The 20184-nt window shown below is 31.7% G+C and overlaps 1 protein-coding gene across 2 annotated transcripts in view; it reads right to left on the bottom strand.

Moving 5' to 3' along the window:
• LOC136976540 (multiple PDZ domain protein-like) overlaps positions 1–20184 on the bottom strand; it is a 289818-nt gene that overhangs the window by 238440 nt on the left and 31194 nt on the right. The window contains exons 1-2 of one of the 2 annotated variants that reach the window (XM_067271852.1): positions 19784–19953; positions 8194–8328 (exon numbers count right to left, since the gene is read on the bottom strand). Coding sequence is in view for 1 of the 2 variants with exons in the window: in XM_067271850.1 (XP_067127951.1) it covers positions 8194–8328 (135 nt within the window). In the remaining variant the exon portion in view is untranslated. Of the gene's footprint in view, positions 1–8193; positions 8329–19783; positions 19954–20184 lie in introns of those variants that run through there. The other variant, XM_067271850.1, reaches the window with a different exon arrangement.

Here is a 20184-nt window from a genome sequence, read left to right as displayed (position 1 = left end):
GTCATTGGCGTAGCCAGGATTTTGTTATGAGAGGGGCCTAGTAGAGGTTGTAATTTTCTGGGAGGGGCACCAAGTTAACTGGGGGAGCCGTGCCCGCCCATGCCCCTTCCTGGCTACGCCCATGGGGATAGTTCAAAAATTAATATTAAACTCAGCATCCAATTTTTTTTATCTATCGTCACTGGAAAAAAGTATGAAAAATATGAAAGTTGAAGAAATGAATGAGATATATGCAAACTTTCCATGATAAATATGTACTGTAAATATTCTCTTCTTTCCAAAAGTATAATTAATTTTTAAAGTGACTTGTTATGCCGAGATAACAAATAGACACAATTCTTTTTCTAGAATATCGAAATTATATAGCTCTAAAGAAGTCTAAAGTCTGCATGTAAATAGGCCTAATCTTCGATTTTATACACTTAGTTTGTTACAAAAACGATTCATCATAAATTAGCGATACTGAATCTTAGTTATCAACTCACCCGGAGACTGAATTTGGCAAAAATTTTTTAATTCTCGGAATGCTAAATTGAGTCATTCATCCCGTCTTTACTTGCTATGATGATGAACTTTTGGATTATGTATTTAAAAAGGATAAATAATAGGCGACAATGTTTGCGATTTTGCTGAAAGTAAAAAACGTCAAATATCCTGAAACTTTTATTGCTGATACAGAAAACTTCCGGAATCAAATCTTTCTAGAATTGGCATGCTTAATACATCTTCATTTATGCGAAAGCATCCTCATTTTGGAAGGAGAAATTACCTATTCGCACACATTTTTGTCGATTCCTACATAAACGTGAAACAGACATTTTGCGTATTTGTGATTTTTGTGACATATTTGTATGTTTGTGATTGTGGTTTTCTTGAAGTTGTGTTTTGTCTGCATTTCCAACGATTGGACGTTTTTCTTCACTCTGTCATCACTCCACATCAGAAATGGGATTTTTCCTCTATTAGTAACAACACAACGATTAGAATTTAGAATTCAGACGACTACCCGACCAATTACGTCGGCAATTGGATAGCGTTTCCACTTCCCACGTTACATTTTAAGTATTTGTTTTTCGCTCCACGTCCCGGTTTCGATTCCGATTTAAAATGTAGAAAATAAATTATATTTATTTGTATGTACAGTACATTCCACAATTAACATTTTATTTGCAAATAATTATGTAAACACATACAGTATATAACGGGGTATTTGGATGAGGGGAGAAAAAAACTATTTTAAACCTCCAATTATCTAGGTGGCCCGAAATCCCAATTAATTGGGATAATTTGAGTTTTACTGTAGTCATTGTGGTGTCACTCCTCTAGTGTTACGGTGTGCACGCCACTGAATCTACAATTTTTCCATTTAAATTCTTTGAAACAATTGCTTACTAAAGACACAATAGTAAAGTGTTTAAAAAATTAAATCGAATGACATATAATGTATACAAAGACTTAATAATGATTAAAATATGTGGATGACCTTTCTTTTCTGTAAGCCGGGTTGCTAACTGTTCGGAATTTTCCTAACTACGAGATTTCAGTTAGTTTTTAAAAGTTCGAAAACGAAAACTACTGTATTAGGAAATGTTGTGAAAAATGAATTGGTTGTAGTTGTGAGTTTTTCTAGATGGTTGCTTTTTCCACATAAAAAGTTGACGACATCCCTCATTGCAATTTAGAGTATTTCCATTTCCACTAGTTAGCGTTTTATTTTCTTCCTCATGTTTGTTTCTTTTCGCCATGTAGGCATTAAAATAGTTTTTTAAAGTCCATTTGCGCCTGAACGAAACCGCAATGGGGGCAGGATAGAGGAGCGGATGCCCTACTTGTTCGGAACGAGCGCGGATTTGACTCCAGTCTCAGAAGTAGCCTCAACCGCCTGGGCCATCTAAAGCCTAGTACTCGCATGCGGCAACGGACAACGGAAACCGTCGACAAACGGCAAAACGACGTCACTTTTGCCGTTGAAGCCGACGGAATACGAAGTTGAAAACTTTCAACTTTGCCGTCGCGAAAAGTGGAACGACAAAAATTAGACCAATAGGAAGGCCGTTTAGCAATGTCGTCATAAAGATCACGTGGGACAATAGCATTCGAACTATGCCGGTCAAGCTAAAAAGCTTTAATTGTACACTAATACGCTATATTACTGTCCGATTTAAATATTAATGTCAAATATACGTACAGTACTTACTGAGTAAAGTATTGGGAATGGTGTAATCGTAATTCGGTGACGAAAGTATTCGATATTCCTATCTTTCGACGATTTAGAATATTTCTCCTATCCAAATTATTCGTTTTTGAGGTTTTTATTTACGATAAGATCGATGGCAAACTTTAAAAAGTTTAATTGATACAACAAAGCAATCCCGGGTAAACGCCATTTCCGACTACTGGCACGTGGCCTACCTACTATAGTAGCTTGTTTATACTCGTATTTAGGACTGGCAGATGGTGCATTTCAATTGTAGAGTAATTTCCGCATGTGAGTACACGCTCCATCAAGTCCAAACGCCCAGGAATGATGACGGACAGCATCATTCTGTTGCAGGATAATGCCCACCCACATGTTGCCAAGGTTGTTTCCACTAAGCTGAGAAGTTTCGCTGGGAAGTCCTCTTACACATCCTCCATACAGTCCCGATCTCTCCCCATGCGATTTCCATATTTTTGGAGTCCCAAAGAAAGACATTCATGGTTGTTGATTTGCTTCGGATGAAGAGGTGCAATCTTGGTTCTGTAGGCAACTGCAAACATTTTTCCATGAAGGCATTGACCGTCTTGTCTCACAGTGGGATAAATGTATTAACTGCTTCTGACATAAAATAATTAACGATGCTACAGTGCATTGTTTTAAAACATTTCCTTTTCCAAAGTTGGAAATAACTCATAATGCATAGTTCTTTTTTTTAACCTTTTTCTGCAATGGCATGCACTGAAACCTGGCCAAGAAAAAGTCTCAGAAAAGAGAAAAGACATAACAAAAATGAGAATGGATGCTTGAAGTGACAAGATTAGATAAGATCAGAAAGGAAAGAAACATTTAGTGATAGAAACATCAAAGATTCAGAACTACAGTTGCAATGGTATGGTCACAGTGTGAGCAGTGATAACAAGTATGTAAGTAAGAGGATGCTGCAGGCAGGAGATGAAATGAGAAAAATAGAGATAGGCCAAGAAGAATGTGGAAAGTACTGCTGATCTGAAGGAAAATGGATTGACTAGAGAGAAAACAAATAAAAGAAAAGATGGGAGATGACTGATAAGAAATAGTGACCTAATTGGACAAGGTAAATGCTACAGACAAAGTTATGTTTTATTTATTTATTTTTAAATTTTGGTTAGTTGTATGTCTCCCTCTACCCTTGCCTAAATATGCTTATGATCTTCAAATAATCTCTTGAGATGCAATTTTTGAAGCCAACAAAAAAATAAAAGAATAAGCCTACATTAATAAATTACATCAAAGACTCTATTCCATAAAACTCACATATACTACTGCTATCTTCAGTCTAAAACATTTAAGCTCATACAAAATTATATGCTACATAATTTTTTAGACAGTTCTATAATACATACCTGTAGGTATTTAAAAAATTAATGTGCCAACTAAAATTCTATCATAATGATACTAACAAATCATTATTACATGTCAAAAGAAACAAAAATTCTAACTTACTATGGGATCAGATGGTGGTATGAGGTGACTAGGTGATGGCCTCACCTCACTTCATTTTTCCTAATAAACTCTTCTTAAAAGTACATTATATTCTTAAAATATTTTATCATAAAAATAAAAACATGTAAGACTGCAAAGGTGCAAAAATATGTTTTTATTCCTTTAATTTCATGTACTGTACAGTACAACGGGATATTTGCAAAGCTTGCCTCACTTTATTATTTTTCACCATCCAATGCTGTATATTATGTTACAAATTTCTATCTTATTTACAGATATAGTTTGTGATAATGTAGCATTTCCCTATACAGATCTGTTAAATAGTAAGATTTTTTGTATTGTATAAAAACTATTGTATTGAAATTTTCAAGTTCAAATCCAAAAAGCTTTATTTACAAGATAATTACAGACCATCAAAGAGGACTGGGGATTTTTTCCAGGGGCCCATAGTGGTTCCTATCCCTATAAAATTACTTATTTTTACTAACAGAAAAAAAATTTTTAAGACTGTTTTTTATTAATAAAGAAACATTTCACATAAATCATTTCTTCAAAAAAGAAGCCAAACACTGCATGTTTTATCAGAGCCCCATTATATGTGGATTCATATTTTACACTTTCAGTGTCACTGAACCTGACCCTTAAGTCAACAAACTATGCTTCTCCAGCTTCTCACATTCCAAATACAGAGAACTATAAAATGCTACTCACTAGTGAATACCATGGTTTATTTTTTCTCAAATAGTGTAGACCTACTTGATACAATATATTAAAATTTTGTGCTATATATTCAGAAACATTTTAACTATGTAAAAACATAATTAAAATGTTTTAAACAGATTATAAACATAACATTTTTCTGTTAATTGTGTGGCTTTATTAAACCTTATTTATTTTCTTTTCTTTACTTTCCTTATACTATCTTCCTGTAGTAACAATTTTACTTCCGTTTTCTATTTACTTAACCACGCGGTAGTTAGTCGACACATGTGGCCTGGACGGTAATAAAAACAAAAAGGGTGTGACACCGAGGGGTCGAGGGGTTACGTCAGAGGAGATAGGAGGGCAGGAGGGAGAGGAAGGAAGATTTTTCGGAGGAGAGAGAAAAACGGGACGAACAGAAACAAAGAAAGTTATTAAGGAACGGATCCGAGGTTTTTTTTTTCTTATTTATTACCGCCAGTCACCCCTTCGAACCAATTTTCAGTCTTATCATCTCTGTTTAATTCTCTTCCACCTTATCTTTCTCTAGGGCCCTGTACTTAGTTAAGCTAGATATAAGTTAGAATAAGTTCTTTGTCTTGTCGGCACGCGGGGACTAATTGATGACATTGTTACGCGCAGTCCCAAATGTATTTGTATTAGTAATTAGTAAGTGTGTGTAATCGTTTCTTTGTAAATTATTTATGTTCGCTGAAATTAATAAACCTTTTTTTTTATTCTATCAAAGCCGAGCGACTCTCAGGGTCTTGTTATTTCATATACTCGGCTAACAATTGTAAATGGTTGTATAAGTATTTAGGCAATCATCTGAGACTACTTTTTATATTGTTAGTTATAAGTTACAATTTAACAAATTGCCATGAGAATAACCTTAATAAAAGTTACACAAAAGCATGTTGTTCCATTCCAAACAGCACTGAACTAAATTATCATGGGTTGGACACACATGCCACCTCATTCATTCAACATAATAAATATCATAAATCATTTGTAACCTCTGACTACCTTCAGAACTCTCATGCACACACACACACACACACACACTCTCTCTCTCTCTGAGAAATACATGGTCAATACATTGCTGCACAGAACACACAACTTAAGAAAAATGCTTATAATTCTTTGGGGTAAATAAAAATCATGTCTTGGACTAGAAATTTGTAGGTCAGTCTCCTGTCTCCTCCTTTCTCTAATGGTAATATAATTGCCCACAGCAAAAAGGTTAAAAATACCACATATGTGGCTTAAGTTGTCAGGTCTCATAAAAAAAAACTGACTGGTGTCACTCATCATAACATTATACAATGGTTATTTATCCAACAAGGTAAATTGAAAGACTCCACATAATAGTTGCTTATTTCCTGAATGAGAAACCCATACAAACCATTTCATTCTAGAACAGATTTTCTAAAGACTTTTAATCTGAACTGTTTTCAACATTCTTTTTTTGTTTTGTAAGTGTATCTTTTAACACTTAAATTAATTCAACAGTAACATATTGTGGCACAATCTGGATACTTTATTGTTGCAATGGAAAAAAACTCCAAAAACTGGACATCTTAACTGAAATTAATACCAAAAACCTTAAATGCCATAAAAATAGACTGCCTTGGTGGCCTGTGACAGTGATGTAAATGTTTTGTTTGGTAGAGCAAGACTATTACATCACACTTTGACTACAACAAAACTCAAATATTTGTAAACTCAGAATTTATAAGGGTAGTGAGAAAGGGACCACAATTAACTTTAAAGATTCTGCATGTTTGAAAAGTGCATTATTTGAAGTTTTATACTGTAGTTATGTTTTTTTACCATTTACTATATTTGTGTTTTTACTCACAATATTTGTATATATTGTTGTATTTATTTAATATTTTTCTTGTTGATTATTTATTCCTATTTCCTTTCTTTTATTTAATATATTTTATGCTGTTGTGCATAAGACTCGCTATGTAAATTTGTAATTTTGAAAGTTTTTAATTTCAAATGTGCTTCCTGTTCTATTCATTAATACCATTCAAGAACCCAAAGATGGTCATTATACTTGGTTGAAAATGTTCATTCCATTAATGAATGTGGTTATTATTGGATTTATGGTTTCCTGAAATTGACTTTATTGTTATATTGAGAAGTTTTGTAATCACCCTGTATAGACTTTTCATTTAAAATTTACAATATATAAATTTATTTTTTTCACATATAAATACATTAGTGAAATTTATTCATACACAGATCAATTAATATTTTATCATATCTTACAGCATCAAGTTATATTTCTTAAAGAGACAATTATGATTATAATTCCCAACATTAAGTTATTCCCGATCAAATTCTTTCCTAAGAAATTTGTTGTGTATTTATGTTTATACGAAAAAAGTTTAAAAGATTTATTTCAAAGATTTATACAAGTCTTATTTTTCAGGTTAAAATAAAGACAACTGGAACTTCTTCACTCTTAATAACTGTCAATTAAGGTACTAGGTGAGAAGTTTATAGTGTATTCATTAATTTCAACTAAAGAAACAAGGTTTAGAAAATTATATATATATATATCTTTTAATATTGTCAACTTAAACAACTAATTAAAAGTTTCTAACTGGAAAAAAGTAAAATAGTTTAGTTTTAAACATTTTTAAATTAGAAATGCACATATATTTTAAATGAAATACTATATATTACATATATTATATATAAATTAGTTACCAAGAATTCTTTTTCAGTAATTCTTATGTAAAATATATAATTAGTTCACAAGACAAAAATGCATACAATATCTTTAGGGAGATTTGTAATGTATTTTTGTCCTACAATCTGCACTCTAAAGGGTGTAGAACTTTTACCTAGTTTAAGAAACATTGCATGAAATATGAATCCAAGCTTGTATTAATGAATGGAAAAGTACTGTACATAGAGAATAATCTAATTTTTACTTCTAATTCCCACTTTAACTGAATTTGGATTTTAAAAATTTTTTAAGATATGAAGTTTATAAAGAAAACAATTAGATATTTTACAAAATAAGAAGTCTTACTGAGAGAGATTTATTTATATTTTTAATGCTTTTTAAGATATCAGATATATTTATAGAGATTTCACAAAATAAGAAAATTAATAAATTTCTCCTATATAATAGATTACTTTGAGTCTTACACATGATCAATAGTGATAAATTTGGTGAATTTCTTTGAAAAATGTACTGTATTCAGTAATACAGATGAAAAAATTATAGCTTGAACTGTATTAATCATTATTGTATTTTTGAACATATAATCCACAATTTATCTGTTTAAAAAAGATAATTTGAAAGAGTGCTGGTTATACAATTGGGTGGGTTATAAGCTGATTTTAAATTGCAATTATGCACTCACACCTAGGAATAACAATTTTCTTTGAGCACAAGTATATGGTGGGGTGGGTTATGTGAAGGTTTTGTTTTCATTCTAGCAATTTTATACAAGTTATGTGCTGTCACAGATTATATGCACAAAATTCAGTATTCAGAACAAAAAATAATTAATCATTATACATTGTTAATAAGATACAACCAACATATTGATTTGTAATTCTATTTATCATCATTATTATGTAATTTGATTGAAAACTTTCAGCAAAATTCATTGCCAAATAACAAAAAGATTTAAAACTTTTTTGTAGACAGAAAACATTGTCATTGTATTGCCTTTACTACTATTCTAAAATTTTTTTATATTAATTTCTTCAATAAATTTTTGAAAAATTTTTCTGAAAACTGATATGCTTAAATCACATTTTTAAATATTAAAACTTACTCTATCTGCCACACTTCCAGGAAGGATTGTTTTAACAACAACTCCAGTACTTCTGCCACCAATTATTCCAAATCCTAAACCAGATCCATCATTTGTTAATTCAATTGCTTCCACCTGAGCCCACTCTGTAGTCAACTAAAACAAAATAAAAATATTTAAATGTTAAAATGATAACAAACATTGTGTATTAATTTTTTATTTTTAGCACATTTGTTGTTATTTCAATAATAATTCTCATTACTCTGTTCATAAATTGGATTTAAGATCTACAAGAATCATATTTTTAACGTAACATTTTTACTAATTATACAACTGCTTAATTTTGTTTAGATCTGAATGTGTTTTTTAAAAAATTATTAAACAGTTCAAGTGAACAATTTTAAAAAGGCTTAAATTTCCACCAAAGCAAAAATTATAAGTTCAAACTAACACAAATTCAATATATAAACAAAATTTAATCAACATAAATAGTAAACAAATAAAAAATTGCTTAAAAAAATAAAAAAACAAGTTATATAATTTTGCAAAATACATTACAATAGACACAATAATTATTTAACAATTCAATAAAATACCCAAAAACCTCGTCATCCGTATGGCCCTATTTAGGCACGTTTGCCTGCCCTTACCAAGTAAGGCCTCGCTGCCCTGCGGAAGTCGTATACAAAAAAAGGACATAGGCATAATCCCAAAAACCTTTAAAATGCAGTTTAATTTTCTTGATTACCAAACATTTTCGGTCAGATTAACTGACCTTTGTCAGGATTGAACAAAAATTTGCCAAAAATTCTAGAACGTTTTTTAAAAACGTTCTAGAATTTTTAGTCGGTCAGATTAACTGACAAAGGTCAGTTAATCTGACCGACTATTTTTGGTCAGTTAATCTGACCAAAAATGTTTGGTAATCAACAAAATTAAACTGCATTTTAAAGGTTTTTGGGTATTTTATTGTATTACTGTTAGTGCAGTTAGAGATATAGTATTTAACAATTCTATTCAATAAGCTATTTCCAAACAGATTGTAATGAATCTCCTAATAAAAATGTCATTGACATTGTTTAATACATTGGTAAGAGATGACAATGCAAAATGGTAGGAATAGATATGAAATGGGCTTGTCAATAGAACATTTGAACATTTATTCTTACATCTTCCAAACTAGCAAAACCATTTCTTGGTTACAATATTTGAAATAATTGCTGTTTTCATAGTTAACCCAATTCAGCATCTTATAATTTGGTTATTAAGTTGTCATTCACATCTGCTTCAATTTCATTGTAAGAATCAAGATCTTGACTACCATCTTCTGTTTAAAGCTTTGATTCCAACTTACCATCTCTTTTGGAAAGAGATGGTAAGTTGGAATCAGTTTACCTTTCAGCTGATAAGCTCTTGATTTATAAATTCAATCATAACTTTCCCATATTCAATATTCAACAATATTTATAAATTTATTTCAAAAAGTGCTTCTGTAAATCTTGGAATAGAAAATGCTGTCCAACTCTAGATAATCTGAAGAGGTAGAATTTTAGTTTAATTCCTTGTGTACTTTAAACTACAGTAATATACAGTGCAGTACTTCAACATGTTTTCCATGCTTTTCAACCCAAGGTTTATTTGAAGACCAGGGTTTAAGCAAGGAAGTACAGTGTATATTGTTTCATCCATATTAACATTTTTCTTAAACTTCAACAATAAATTTTATTGAAATTATAACATGCATAAACAATCAAACGTTATTCATATAAAGAAAACTTTTTCATGAGTAAAGTTTGATATTGATTGTTTATGGATAAAACTACTTTCCCAAATTAATTGATTATAAAATAAAATGCAAAATTGTTCAGGAAAACTATTTATTAATATAGCAAAATTTTAAATTTCTCCATGCATGTTTTATCATTAAAATCAACATAACTAACTATTCAACGAATTAAAACATTTTGATGAAAATTTGATTTCAGAAATGGTAATTTTATTATAGAAACTTATATTCCTCTCATTAAAATTTACTGGTTACTTACTTGATACAAATTTCTTTTCATCTAATAATAATCTTTTAACTGATTTGTCTGAAAATATTATATTGTTTGTTTATATTGCAAAAAGAGCTTTTTGGAAAATTGTTTTTTAACTAAAATACTGAACCTGTTACCGGTGTAATTTGCGTGAAAAAACTAAGGAACAGCCTGAGGTCACCAAGCTAAGAAATAAATTTAGACGCACGAGCGAGTGGATGCAACGTAATGGGATCGTTCTCACTAGGGCAGATAAATCTAAAGCGATAGTCCTCATGAGACGCAGCACCTACCGCCAAGGCTTAAAAGAGTACATCAATATCACCCAATGCGAGAAGGAGAATGAGAACGTGGTGGACAAAATACAAAATAAAGTTAAGAGATTTGCAAACTCCAAATTGGCAAAATGCCTTGCATTGGGCAACGTAATAGTCGATTCACCGGATACACCAAGACTTTTTGCATTTGCCAAAACGCACAAAACGGGCCAACAATTACGTCCAATAGTCAATAAAATCAGAGCTCCCACAAGAAAATTGGAGAAAGCCATTCACACCCTACTTTCTCCCCACCTCAAGGACTACCCGTATACTATCGATAATCCAGTTGAGCTCATCCAACTCCTTCGGGTTGTATCTTCGCCGCAATATATTACCATACTAGACTTTAAATCTATGTATCCATCGGTGGAACTCCCTCCAGTTTTTTGCTCCCTTAGGGACTTTTTGCTTAATTTGACTCAGGAACAAGCATTACACCAGCAAGTCATTGAATTGGCCCATCTGATCTGTTATAATTCTATCTTTGCGTTCGACGGAGAAGTCTACAAACAAAAAAGAGGAGTCCCCATGGGTAGCCCGGTATCCGGGGACCTATGCGAAATGGTCGTTAGACAACTTGAACTAAAAATACTTCCACTGTTCCTCCCGAACATCTTACTCTATAGGAGGTATGTAGACGACATCCTCATCATGTGGAAGACAATACCTGACATCTCAAATTTCGTGAAAACTGTTAACGATAATCCCTATGGCCTAACGCTGGAAATAGATCAATCTAGCAATACTGAGGTCCATTTCTTGGATATAAATATTAAAGTAGAAGGATCCGCCATCGTCACGTCGGTATACCGTAAACCTTATGCCGCCTCTATATACATACCGGTGGGTTCATCTGACCCATTCACCTACAAAGCTGCAGCATTTAGTACTTTGATTAAAAGGGCATTTTCCCACTCGTCCACCACGCAAGCCCTCAACACCGAATTGAATTATATCAAGAGGCTAGCAGTCAAGCACGGTTACCATGGTCTAACACACCGTCTAATTGAGCGACATCAATGCTCACAATACACACCCACTGCGCACACGAAGACCAACACTGACCAGGATGAACGTACACGCCTCCCGGTCACCTTTAACCCATATGTTAAAGCGATATACGCTGAGATCGCTGGAAAACAACGATTACAAATAGCCTATAGAAGATGCCTGACAATCTACGACATCCTCAGAAATGCAAAAGGCAGTCCGGTTCGTGGCAGGCTTCCGGGCGTGTACTCTATCCCGCTGAAAGATAACAGATGTAACGAGAGCCTTGTATATATCGGCTCAACCAAGCAATCCTTAAATACCAGAGGGCAAGAGCATCAAGCAGACCTTCGGCATGGGCGGTACACCACGGCCCTAACCACCTTTGCATCTGATCCCGATATAGAACCGGAGTTCGACAAAGCTGACATCATCGACACTACGCCCCACCTGGAGCAACTAAAATGGCGGGAAGCTATATCCATCTGTAAGGCTAACCACCGGACCACATGTATAAATCGGAAGGATGAGATTAATCTTTCTACAGCGTGGCAGGCCCTCATAAACAACGATCTATAAATAGCAACATCAGCGCACGAATGCGCATGACCACCGTAATGATCGTTTGATATGCGAGTTTCATATTTTTTATTTAAACATCTGCGTTCCATTTTTAGATTCGGTTTTTTATTTAAATATCTACGTTCCATTTTTCGAAGCATTTCGTCGGAATTTTTCTCTACCTGAAGAAGAGCTGTTTAGAAAGCTCGAAAACGTTTGTGAAAAGAAGATTTTTTCACGCAAATTACACCGGTAACAGGTTCAGTATTTTAGTATTTCATCCCCAGTGTCAGAGTGAAGTTTAATTTTGTTTTTTAACTAATAGTACAAAATGAAATGCTGAAATAGAATTTTTAATATTTAATATTTCATATAATTAATTATATAATTATTGCTTATCTGCATTACAAATTATTTTGATTATCTGATGCATTATGGGATATGACAAAAAAATTAATAAAAAATATGGCTGACCTACTAAGTCCATACAACACAGAGTTGCTACATTTAATAAACTATTCTTTCATATCTGATGGCTCAACACTGATTTTCCTTTTTATTTTTTTTTAATAAACTCAGTTCTCATTCTGGTAGAAATTCTCCTAAAAAATCACACACACAAACAAAAGACCAGGAATGGCAAACCTTTTTGAGTGCACATGCCATATAATAAGCATACTTACCTTTAAAAATGTTTAAGCATGCTTTTTAGACTTTGAATAACAATATTTTAAAAAATTAAATGAATGTGCTTTAATTTGAATAAATGTAAAAAAGCTGATTGTAAAAAGGATGATTAGGTGAGAAACCAAAAGGATGATTGAAAAAGACAGATGATAAATCAAAATCACATGATACATTACATACCAGATGATTTCCCCTTACCTAGGTCACTTTGACAGGCAAGTCATAAGTTTTCCACCCTCTGGAAAAGACAAATATAAGTTTCTCCATGACACTGTCTACTCTTTCTGTCCTTTTTTTCCATCCCCAATATAAGTAAAATTATAAAACAAAGCCTCTGTAGTGTTCAGCATGACGAGAATAAGAAACTACAGGTATAACATGAAGAACAAAACTATTTTATATCATATAAACACAAAAAAAAAAAAATTGGGTCCCAACTCTGGTGCGTTGTTAATGAATACTATTATACAACAGTATAGTATAAAGATCGTTACACAAAAGGATCTTCTCAACCACTTTTCATGATCCACACATGTGGGGTTCAAACCACAAAAGTATACACAAAGATCAGCCGTGCTTAAAACTACCTTACAAACTATGTTTTTACTCTGATTAATGAATGCTAAAAGAGGGTAGTGATGTTAGATAGAGAGAGATCGATTTACGATAAAAGAAGTCTTAGAAAAGGGGGTACCCATTGCTTCATGTATCACGATGAAACCATCCAAATATACATTTGCAGTTCTCCTGGATTTCACTGGTATATCTATTTTCCATCTTAGTTGTCACTAGTTCTCTTTTCTTTTGGTCTTCCAAAAGAGATTTTCCGTTTCGACTCTCAGGACTCACTGACACTTTCTGTATTGACTGTATATCTTAGTGGTCATACCCCATTACATCTCGCGCTACTCAAAGCCCAGAGCTCATCTTCTGCATGTCTGCCTTCCTTGGGAACTTGACCAAAAAATGCTGACTTTACTGATGTTTGTCCTCAGGGCCTTCTCCACTATATTGTCTAATGCACACACACATGGAAGTAGGGCAAGAGTGAAAAGTTCTCAAACTCAGAAACAAAGGAAAATCAAGAACAAAAGAGAAATTAATAGGCTAGGAAAGGGAAGTGATAGAAAATTATAACAACATAACTTAAAAACTATACATGAATAAATGGTGTCATGCCACACCTTCATTCCCATGGAAAATGTGGTAGACACATGTATAGTAAAAAATGAAATGACTTTGATAGTTTTTTGTATCCATAAATGATCTCTTATATTTTTAGCCAAATTTGTTAAAATATGTATGTTATATCTCATTGTAAGTGCAACAGATTTATTCTATTAATTTCAGAAAAATACGAAAAAATACATTTTAATATCTACTGTATAACTTTTATAAAAACATAAATACAATGGTTTAAAAGTATATGTACAACTTTATGTATTGAAGTATGTTTTATACTTCAATACATAAAGTTGTACTATGCTAGAACTATGCAGTAAATAGTATTTGAGAACCTAATTTTTGAAGCTTTTTACATAATTAGTTCTACATTGTTGGTAAAATTATTTATTTTATTTACAAATCTCAATAGTGATTTAAAATGGTGACAATCAAACAAAAAATAAACTGTGTGCTATGGCTTGTAGAATTAAAGTCAATAAGAATTGTTAGAAGGAAGTATGCTATTCATTATACTAAACATGCTATACTTCCTTCTAACGGATGTTATTGACTTTAATTCTGAAGACTAAAGCATGCGTTTTACTTTCTCTTCAACTGTCATTTTTTCGAGTCACTAATGGGATCTGTAATTAGAATAAATTAGTTCTACATTGGTAAATTTATTATTTACGAAAGTTTAAAAGTTAGATTCAAATATTTACTACACACTTTAAAATTTCTACATCTTTAGTTACTGAAGTATAAAACTGCACATGGACTTACAGATTATCCTATATATTTTTTCAACTTTTCCCATTATTTTCAAACAACAGAATCAAATTTAACAATTTAAACAATTTAAGACATGCCAAAAACTTTCAAATATTATCCAAATTCATTTCTTAATATAGAAAATGACTATATCATAATCAAATTTTATGAAGTTTCTTTATTCTTTCATAACACAGGTAGGCAAGTGAAAAAAATTGCATAGGATTTTTATACATTTTCTTATAGATTTAAACTTGGTAAAAACAAAAAAAAATACCAAAAAAATTCCATCTTGTCAAATTTTTTTGTTACACTCAAGTTTTTGTTTGTATTTAGCGTAAAATTTAGGTTGTGTAATTTCTCCCAACAGCTTCTGTTATGTTTGTGGTGAATACACAGTGAAAAGTCAACAAAGAAACATAAGTGAGTTTGTGAAGAAAGTTTATTTTTCATATTTCAAATTGAAACTTGGAGATCAAGACAAAGCATGGGCTCCGCATAAGGTGTGCAGAAGATGCGAGGAAGATCTTCATTTGTGGTTTAAGGGTAAGAAAAACTCATTTTGTTTTGGCATTCCTATGATATGGCATGAACAGAAAAATCACACAACCTACTGCTACTTCTGTTTGGTAGATGTTAAAGGATTTAATACAAAAAATTAAAAAATATTTTACCCTAACCTTGACTCAGCTATTCGTCCAGTGTCTCATGGTTCTGAAATACCAGTTCCACAGCCACCTTCTAATTTAGATGACATCCTGAGTGAGTCAAAGGACTCAGACACATTAGCTTCCCAGGACAAATCTGGCTCAGATTTTTCTGTTGACGAAGGACCTCAACTTTTTTCTCAGAGTGAGCTCAACGACCTAGTAAGAGACTTAGGTCTTTCAAAAGATGCAGCCAAATTGCTAGGATCAAGGCTAAAAAACAAACCTGCTATCATCTGGGACCTCATTTTCGTGATACAGGAATTTACTCAGTTTTTCTCCAAAGAGGGAAATCTGGTTTATTATAATGATGTCATGGGCTCATGAAGTGCGTTGAAATAGAATATGATTCATCAGAATGGCACATATTCATTGATATGTCTAAAACTAGCCTCAAAGCAGTCTTGCTGCATAATGGAAATGTATTTGCATCTCTTCCTATGGGACACTCGATTCATATGGGAGAAAACTATACTGACTTGGCTACGATTCTTGAGAAAATTAAATATCAAGAGCATCAATGGATGGTTTGGGGAGATTTCAAAATACTAACCATGTTGTTGGGTCAGCAGGGAGGTTTTACAAAATATCCTTGCTTTCTTTGTTTATGGGATAGTAGAGCAAGACAGCTCAATCGAGAAACCAGAGAAGGAAATCGGAAACGAGTTCAGAGAAGCATCAAAGAGAAGAAAAGTTTTCATAAGAAAAAAGAGTAGACCTAAAATTGTGTATAAATATCAGAAACAATTTTTTGATTAGTTGTAAGAAAATATAATATATTTAGTTCATTGTAATAAATAAGAGTTTTTATCAAAAATTTGTTTTTATTTTGCAAAAAACCTATACATGATGGGATGTTACAGAAGTCATTTTTAGAATCTCTGATCTAAAACACATATAATGCAGCAAAAATATCCCATGCAACTGAAAAAAAATTTTTTTGCAGACCTGTGTAATTAGATCCAGTGGAAAAGTCAATTGTTATGAAATGGGTAGGCTGAAATGTTAAACAATGTGGATCATTGGTAAAAACATTCTTGTGAGATTGCTGTATATAATGTAGATAAAACATTAAAAAATTATATTTATGCATACGATGGTTATGTCTCAAATTAAAAATATTTATATATATTTTACATTTTTTTTCTTTTTTTTTTGGGACTCTTTCAACACTGTGGGCACTAGGAGAGTCTTTATATCAAGCCCATCATGAGTGTGCCAGATCCACAATGGAGTAGCTGGATGGTGAGGAATAGAACCCAGAAATTTTTCAGGAGTGGTTTGACCCAACATATCTGAAAAATTTCTGAAGTTTGTTGACTGAAAAGTTTATTTTTGAAGTTGGCTTGATCAAATTCATTCCCAGATTCCCCAGATTGATAGAAACCCATTAACTGTTTGGCCAGCCTGTACATAACAGTGTTGTGTACAGTACTTTTCCAGTCATATCAAGTGTGCTGGGTTTATTTTTTTAAGGGCAAAAATATAGTCAATTTAATAATTCCCCATAAATGGGAATAGGAATGGATTTCATATAATTTGTTAAACAGTAGACACAAACATTTGCTATTCCAAATATTGTATTTTGAAACATACTGTTTCCTATATTAAATTCAGAATTAAATTAAAACATAACTTACAGTGAAATTTTTTCTGTAAATAAGTTCCACACATCTATTTTTTTAATTACTTATTTCACTGTTTTATTAAGACAATAAAATATAAATGTTCACAAAACCCTTTCAGTTCAGTTCATCAGGAAAAATTTTAGAATATTACATTGAAGTGCTGTCCATGGAAGTTGTGGAAGTGCTGCTTCCCTTGTATTTGCTAAAATATAAATACATGTTGTGTGATTATTTTCATATTTCAACCTATTTTGAATTAATTAAAATTAACATTTTATTATAACCGCATTATGTATCTTATAACAAATTTCTATACTACATGTGAAAAAAATGACAAGATTGCTATTGTATATTCGAATATAAATTTGTATATGCATATTCCCAATGGAAGCACCGTATTGTTGAATACTGGACAGCTTCCATGGCAAAAATATTTGAATAGTGTAAAGCAGCTACATTATATGCATTTGCCCATGCGCTTTACAGAGCACCAACTTCACACGATTTAGCTGGTGGATGCTACACATTAAAATATTGTATAATGCTTCCAATGATTCTATCCAGGGCTGGCACAGCTTCCCTATCACCAAAGGTCACCACACATCACTGGAATATTAATTTCATGAAAACTTGCCCTAGTATTGTAAATGCTTCTTTTGAGATTTTCTTGGTGACAAATTAAAACATTTGCAAGTAATTGGGATTTTTAATAAAAGTTTGGTATTTGGGAATATTTTATCTTTTAATGTCATCCAATAAAGCAGTGAAATAAGGTATTTTGAAGATTTGATGATTATTTTGACATTTTGAATATTTATTCATGAAATTTGCTTGAAATATAGGTAAAATCAAAAATATGATGGATATGACCCTTCATGAAAAATTTACAGTAAATAAAACAAATATTATTTTTATAATGTCCAGTACTGAGACAAGTATTTCATTAAGCAAATAATAATTAATTAACAAGTTATAATGACTAAAATAAATAAATAGAGGGAGAAACTAATTCTAGTTTTTCCCATTGTTTATTTTTACACTTTCATCGGTACTTTTCGGTTAACATCATATGTACAGCAACAGGTAAGATTCAAACTCTGAATGAAGAGTTTCACACCACTCCAGAATTGTTGACCCTTTGTGAGATATTCATTTCCAAAGATCAGTTTTTAACACGTATCAGTATACTGCACCTTGTTGCTCACTATTGCTTGCATATCAGCGCCTGGGTGGTGCAAACTCCCATACCCCCTAAAACAATATAACATCAAGTACTCCATGAACAGTTAAGTGGGCTACTTGAAGCTGGCAAGGTCACATGAGCTAAATTGTTAAACGCGATAGTCTTCTGGCATCCCATTAACTGGAAAGTACCCTTTCATAAAACTTAATAACTGTAATTAACCGGACATCAATATTTCAATTACTATTTAGTAATCAAAATATTGATGTCCAATACTAAATAATAATTAAACCTAAAAAAATAATAAATGGAACTTTTACACATTTTATTAGTAAATGGAAAAATTTGCACATTCTTCTAAACAAACCTTTGTTTATTAAAAATATTTATAAACCTGAATTAAATGTATCTGCAAATAATTTTGATATCTTATCCTTCTTATTTATTAATTTTTGATATTAAAATATCACACAAATGTTCTATCATTTCATTGGAAATATTGTAACATGCCCCAATTATACAAACATATAGAATTTCATTTATAGATGAAGCTAACCTCATTACTATTGAATGCTGTTCATTATGCCCCCTTTTTCCATTAGTCAGGTATGTGAAATCTGCATACAAGACATGAGGCTATTGAAGATTAGTCTCAGATTTCACACATATGCCATTTGTTGATCAGAAAAGTACGAAAACCATGATTTGCAAGTTTTCTTGGTGTATCCAATATGCTCAATTAATGATAAAGTTTAACATTTAGGAAGGGTAGACCTCATAAAAGCTTCACCACTGGTTAGATTCCAAAACTTTAAAACAAAAACACAGGAATTGTAATTATATTTTAATACTTGAATTTACATATTCAAATAAAGATGACTATTTTCTAATTATTTTTATCAACAATTAAATAAACTGATTGTTCAGAATTAGAAAAATAATCTCAAAAAGTCTTTAATACAATAGAGATATATGAAAATTTTTTAATATGAAAACATATCAAATTAGTATACTTATTGTTACTTGGGTGAGAATTTTCATTATAACTTTACAAATTAATTAATTACAATTTAAAATACAGAATTTTCCTATTATGAAAAAGTTATTTTAAATATTTCCTGATCTTTAATACGAACATTTATATTTTCATAGATAACTCAGTTTGAAACTATTATCATGAATTTAAGAAAATAGTCAAGAATTTGGATTATTTAAGAGTAAAAGAATAATTGTTATTAACTTTAGTACAATGTAAATGAATATTGTAATGCTTGTGTTTTGTCTTTGAAAAAAGAAAAATTATGAGAAATGATGAATAAAACACATGCAATAAACAAAAAATAGAAGCGATAGCCAATTTAAAGAGCAAATAAGAGAAAAGGATTGAAAATAAGTTCAAGAAAGTCATTGAGGTCCAACATTGGATTCCAATAAGCTGGAGAAAACTTGATCTTTCTCTTAGTAGAAATAACTTCATTCTGAATCTGGAACATCATTTGAAACTGCCATGTTTCATGCTTTTAAACACCAAGAACATGCAACTTTGGAAAATGGTACTCACTCTATCTGCCTTTGTTAGGCCACCTTCTTGATCAGCCTTGAAATAAAGAGACCTGGAATTGACTTCATTGGTTTGCCAATACTTTCAACATGTGTTATGTCCCAGGCCACTACTAGGAAGAAAAATTATTAGGACAGTGACAATAAAGGATAGTTATTAGATAAGAGAATAAATTATAGAATAATGATGTGAAAAGCAAGAAAAACAATGAATAAAAACAGAAAAAAGTGTATTATGAAAACAAGCAAATCAGAATGATTGATAAGAAAGAAGTGTCTTGTGCAAGAAAAAAGAAAGAAAGAAATATGTCTAGTGTTATCCTTAAAACTTTTTATTTTGAAAGTTGTGTAATCAGAGTAAATATTTATTGATTACAAATATGTAACTTCAAGCTTCACAAA

The sequence above is a fragment of the Centruroides vittatus genome, unplaced genomic scaffold, assembly GCF_030686945.1.
Source record: "Centruroides vittatus isolate TY-2023 unplaced genomic scaffold, ASM3068694v2 contig_401, whole genome shotgun sequence".
Taxonomy (NCBI): Eukaryota; Metazoa; Arthropoda; class Arachnida; order Scorpiones; family Buthidae; genus Centruroides; species Centruroides vittatus.
The sequence above is the reverse complement of the archived record's forward strand: the minus strand, read 5'-3'. Positions and strand labels throughout refer to the sequence as shown.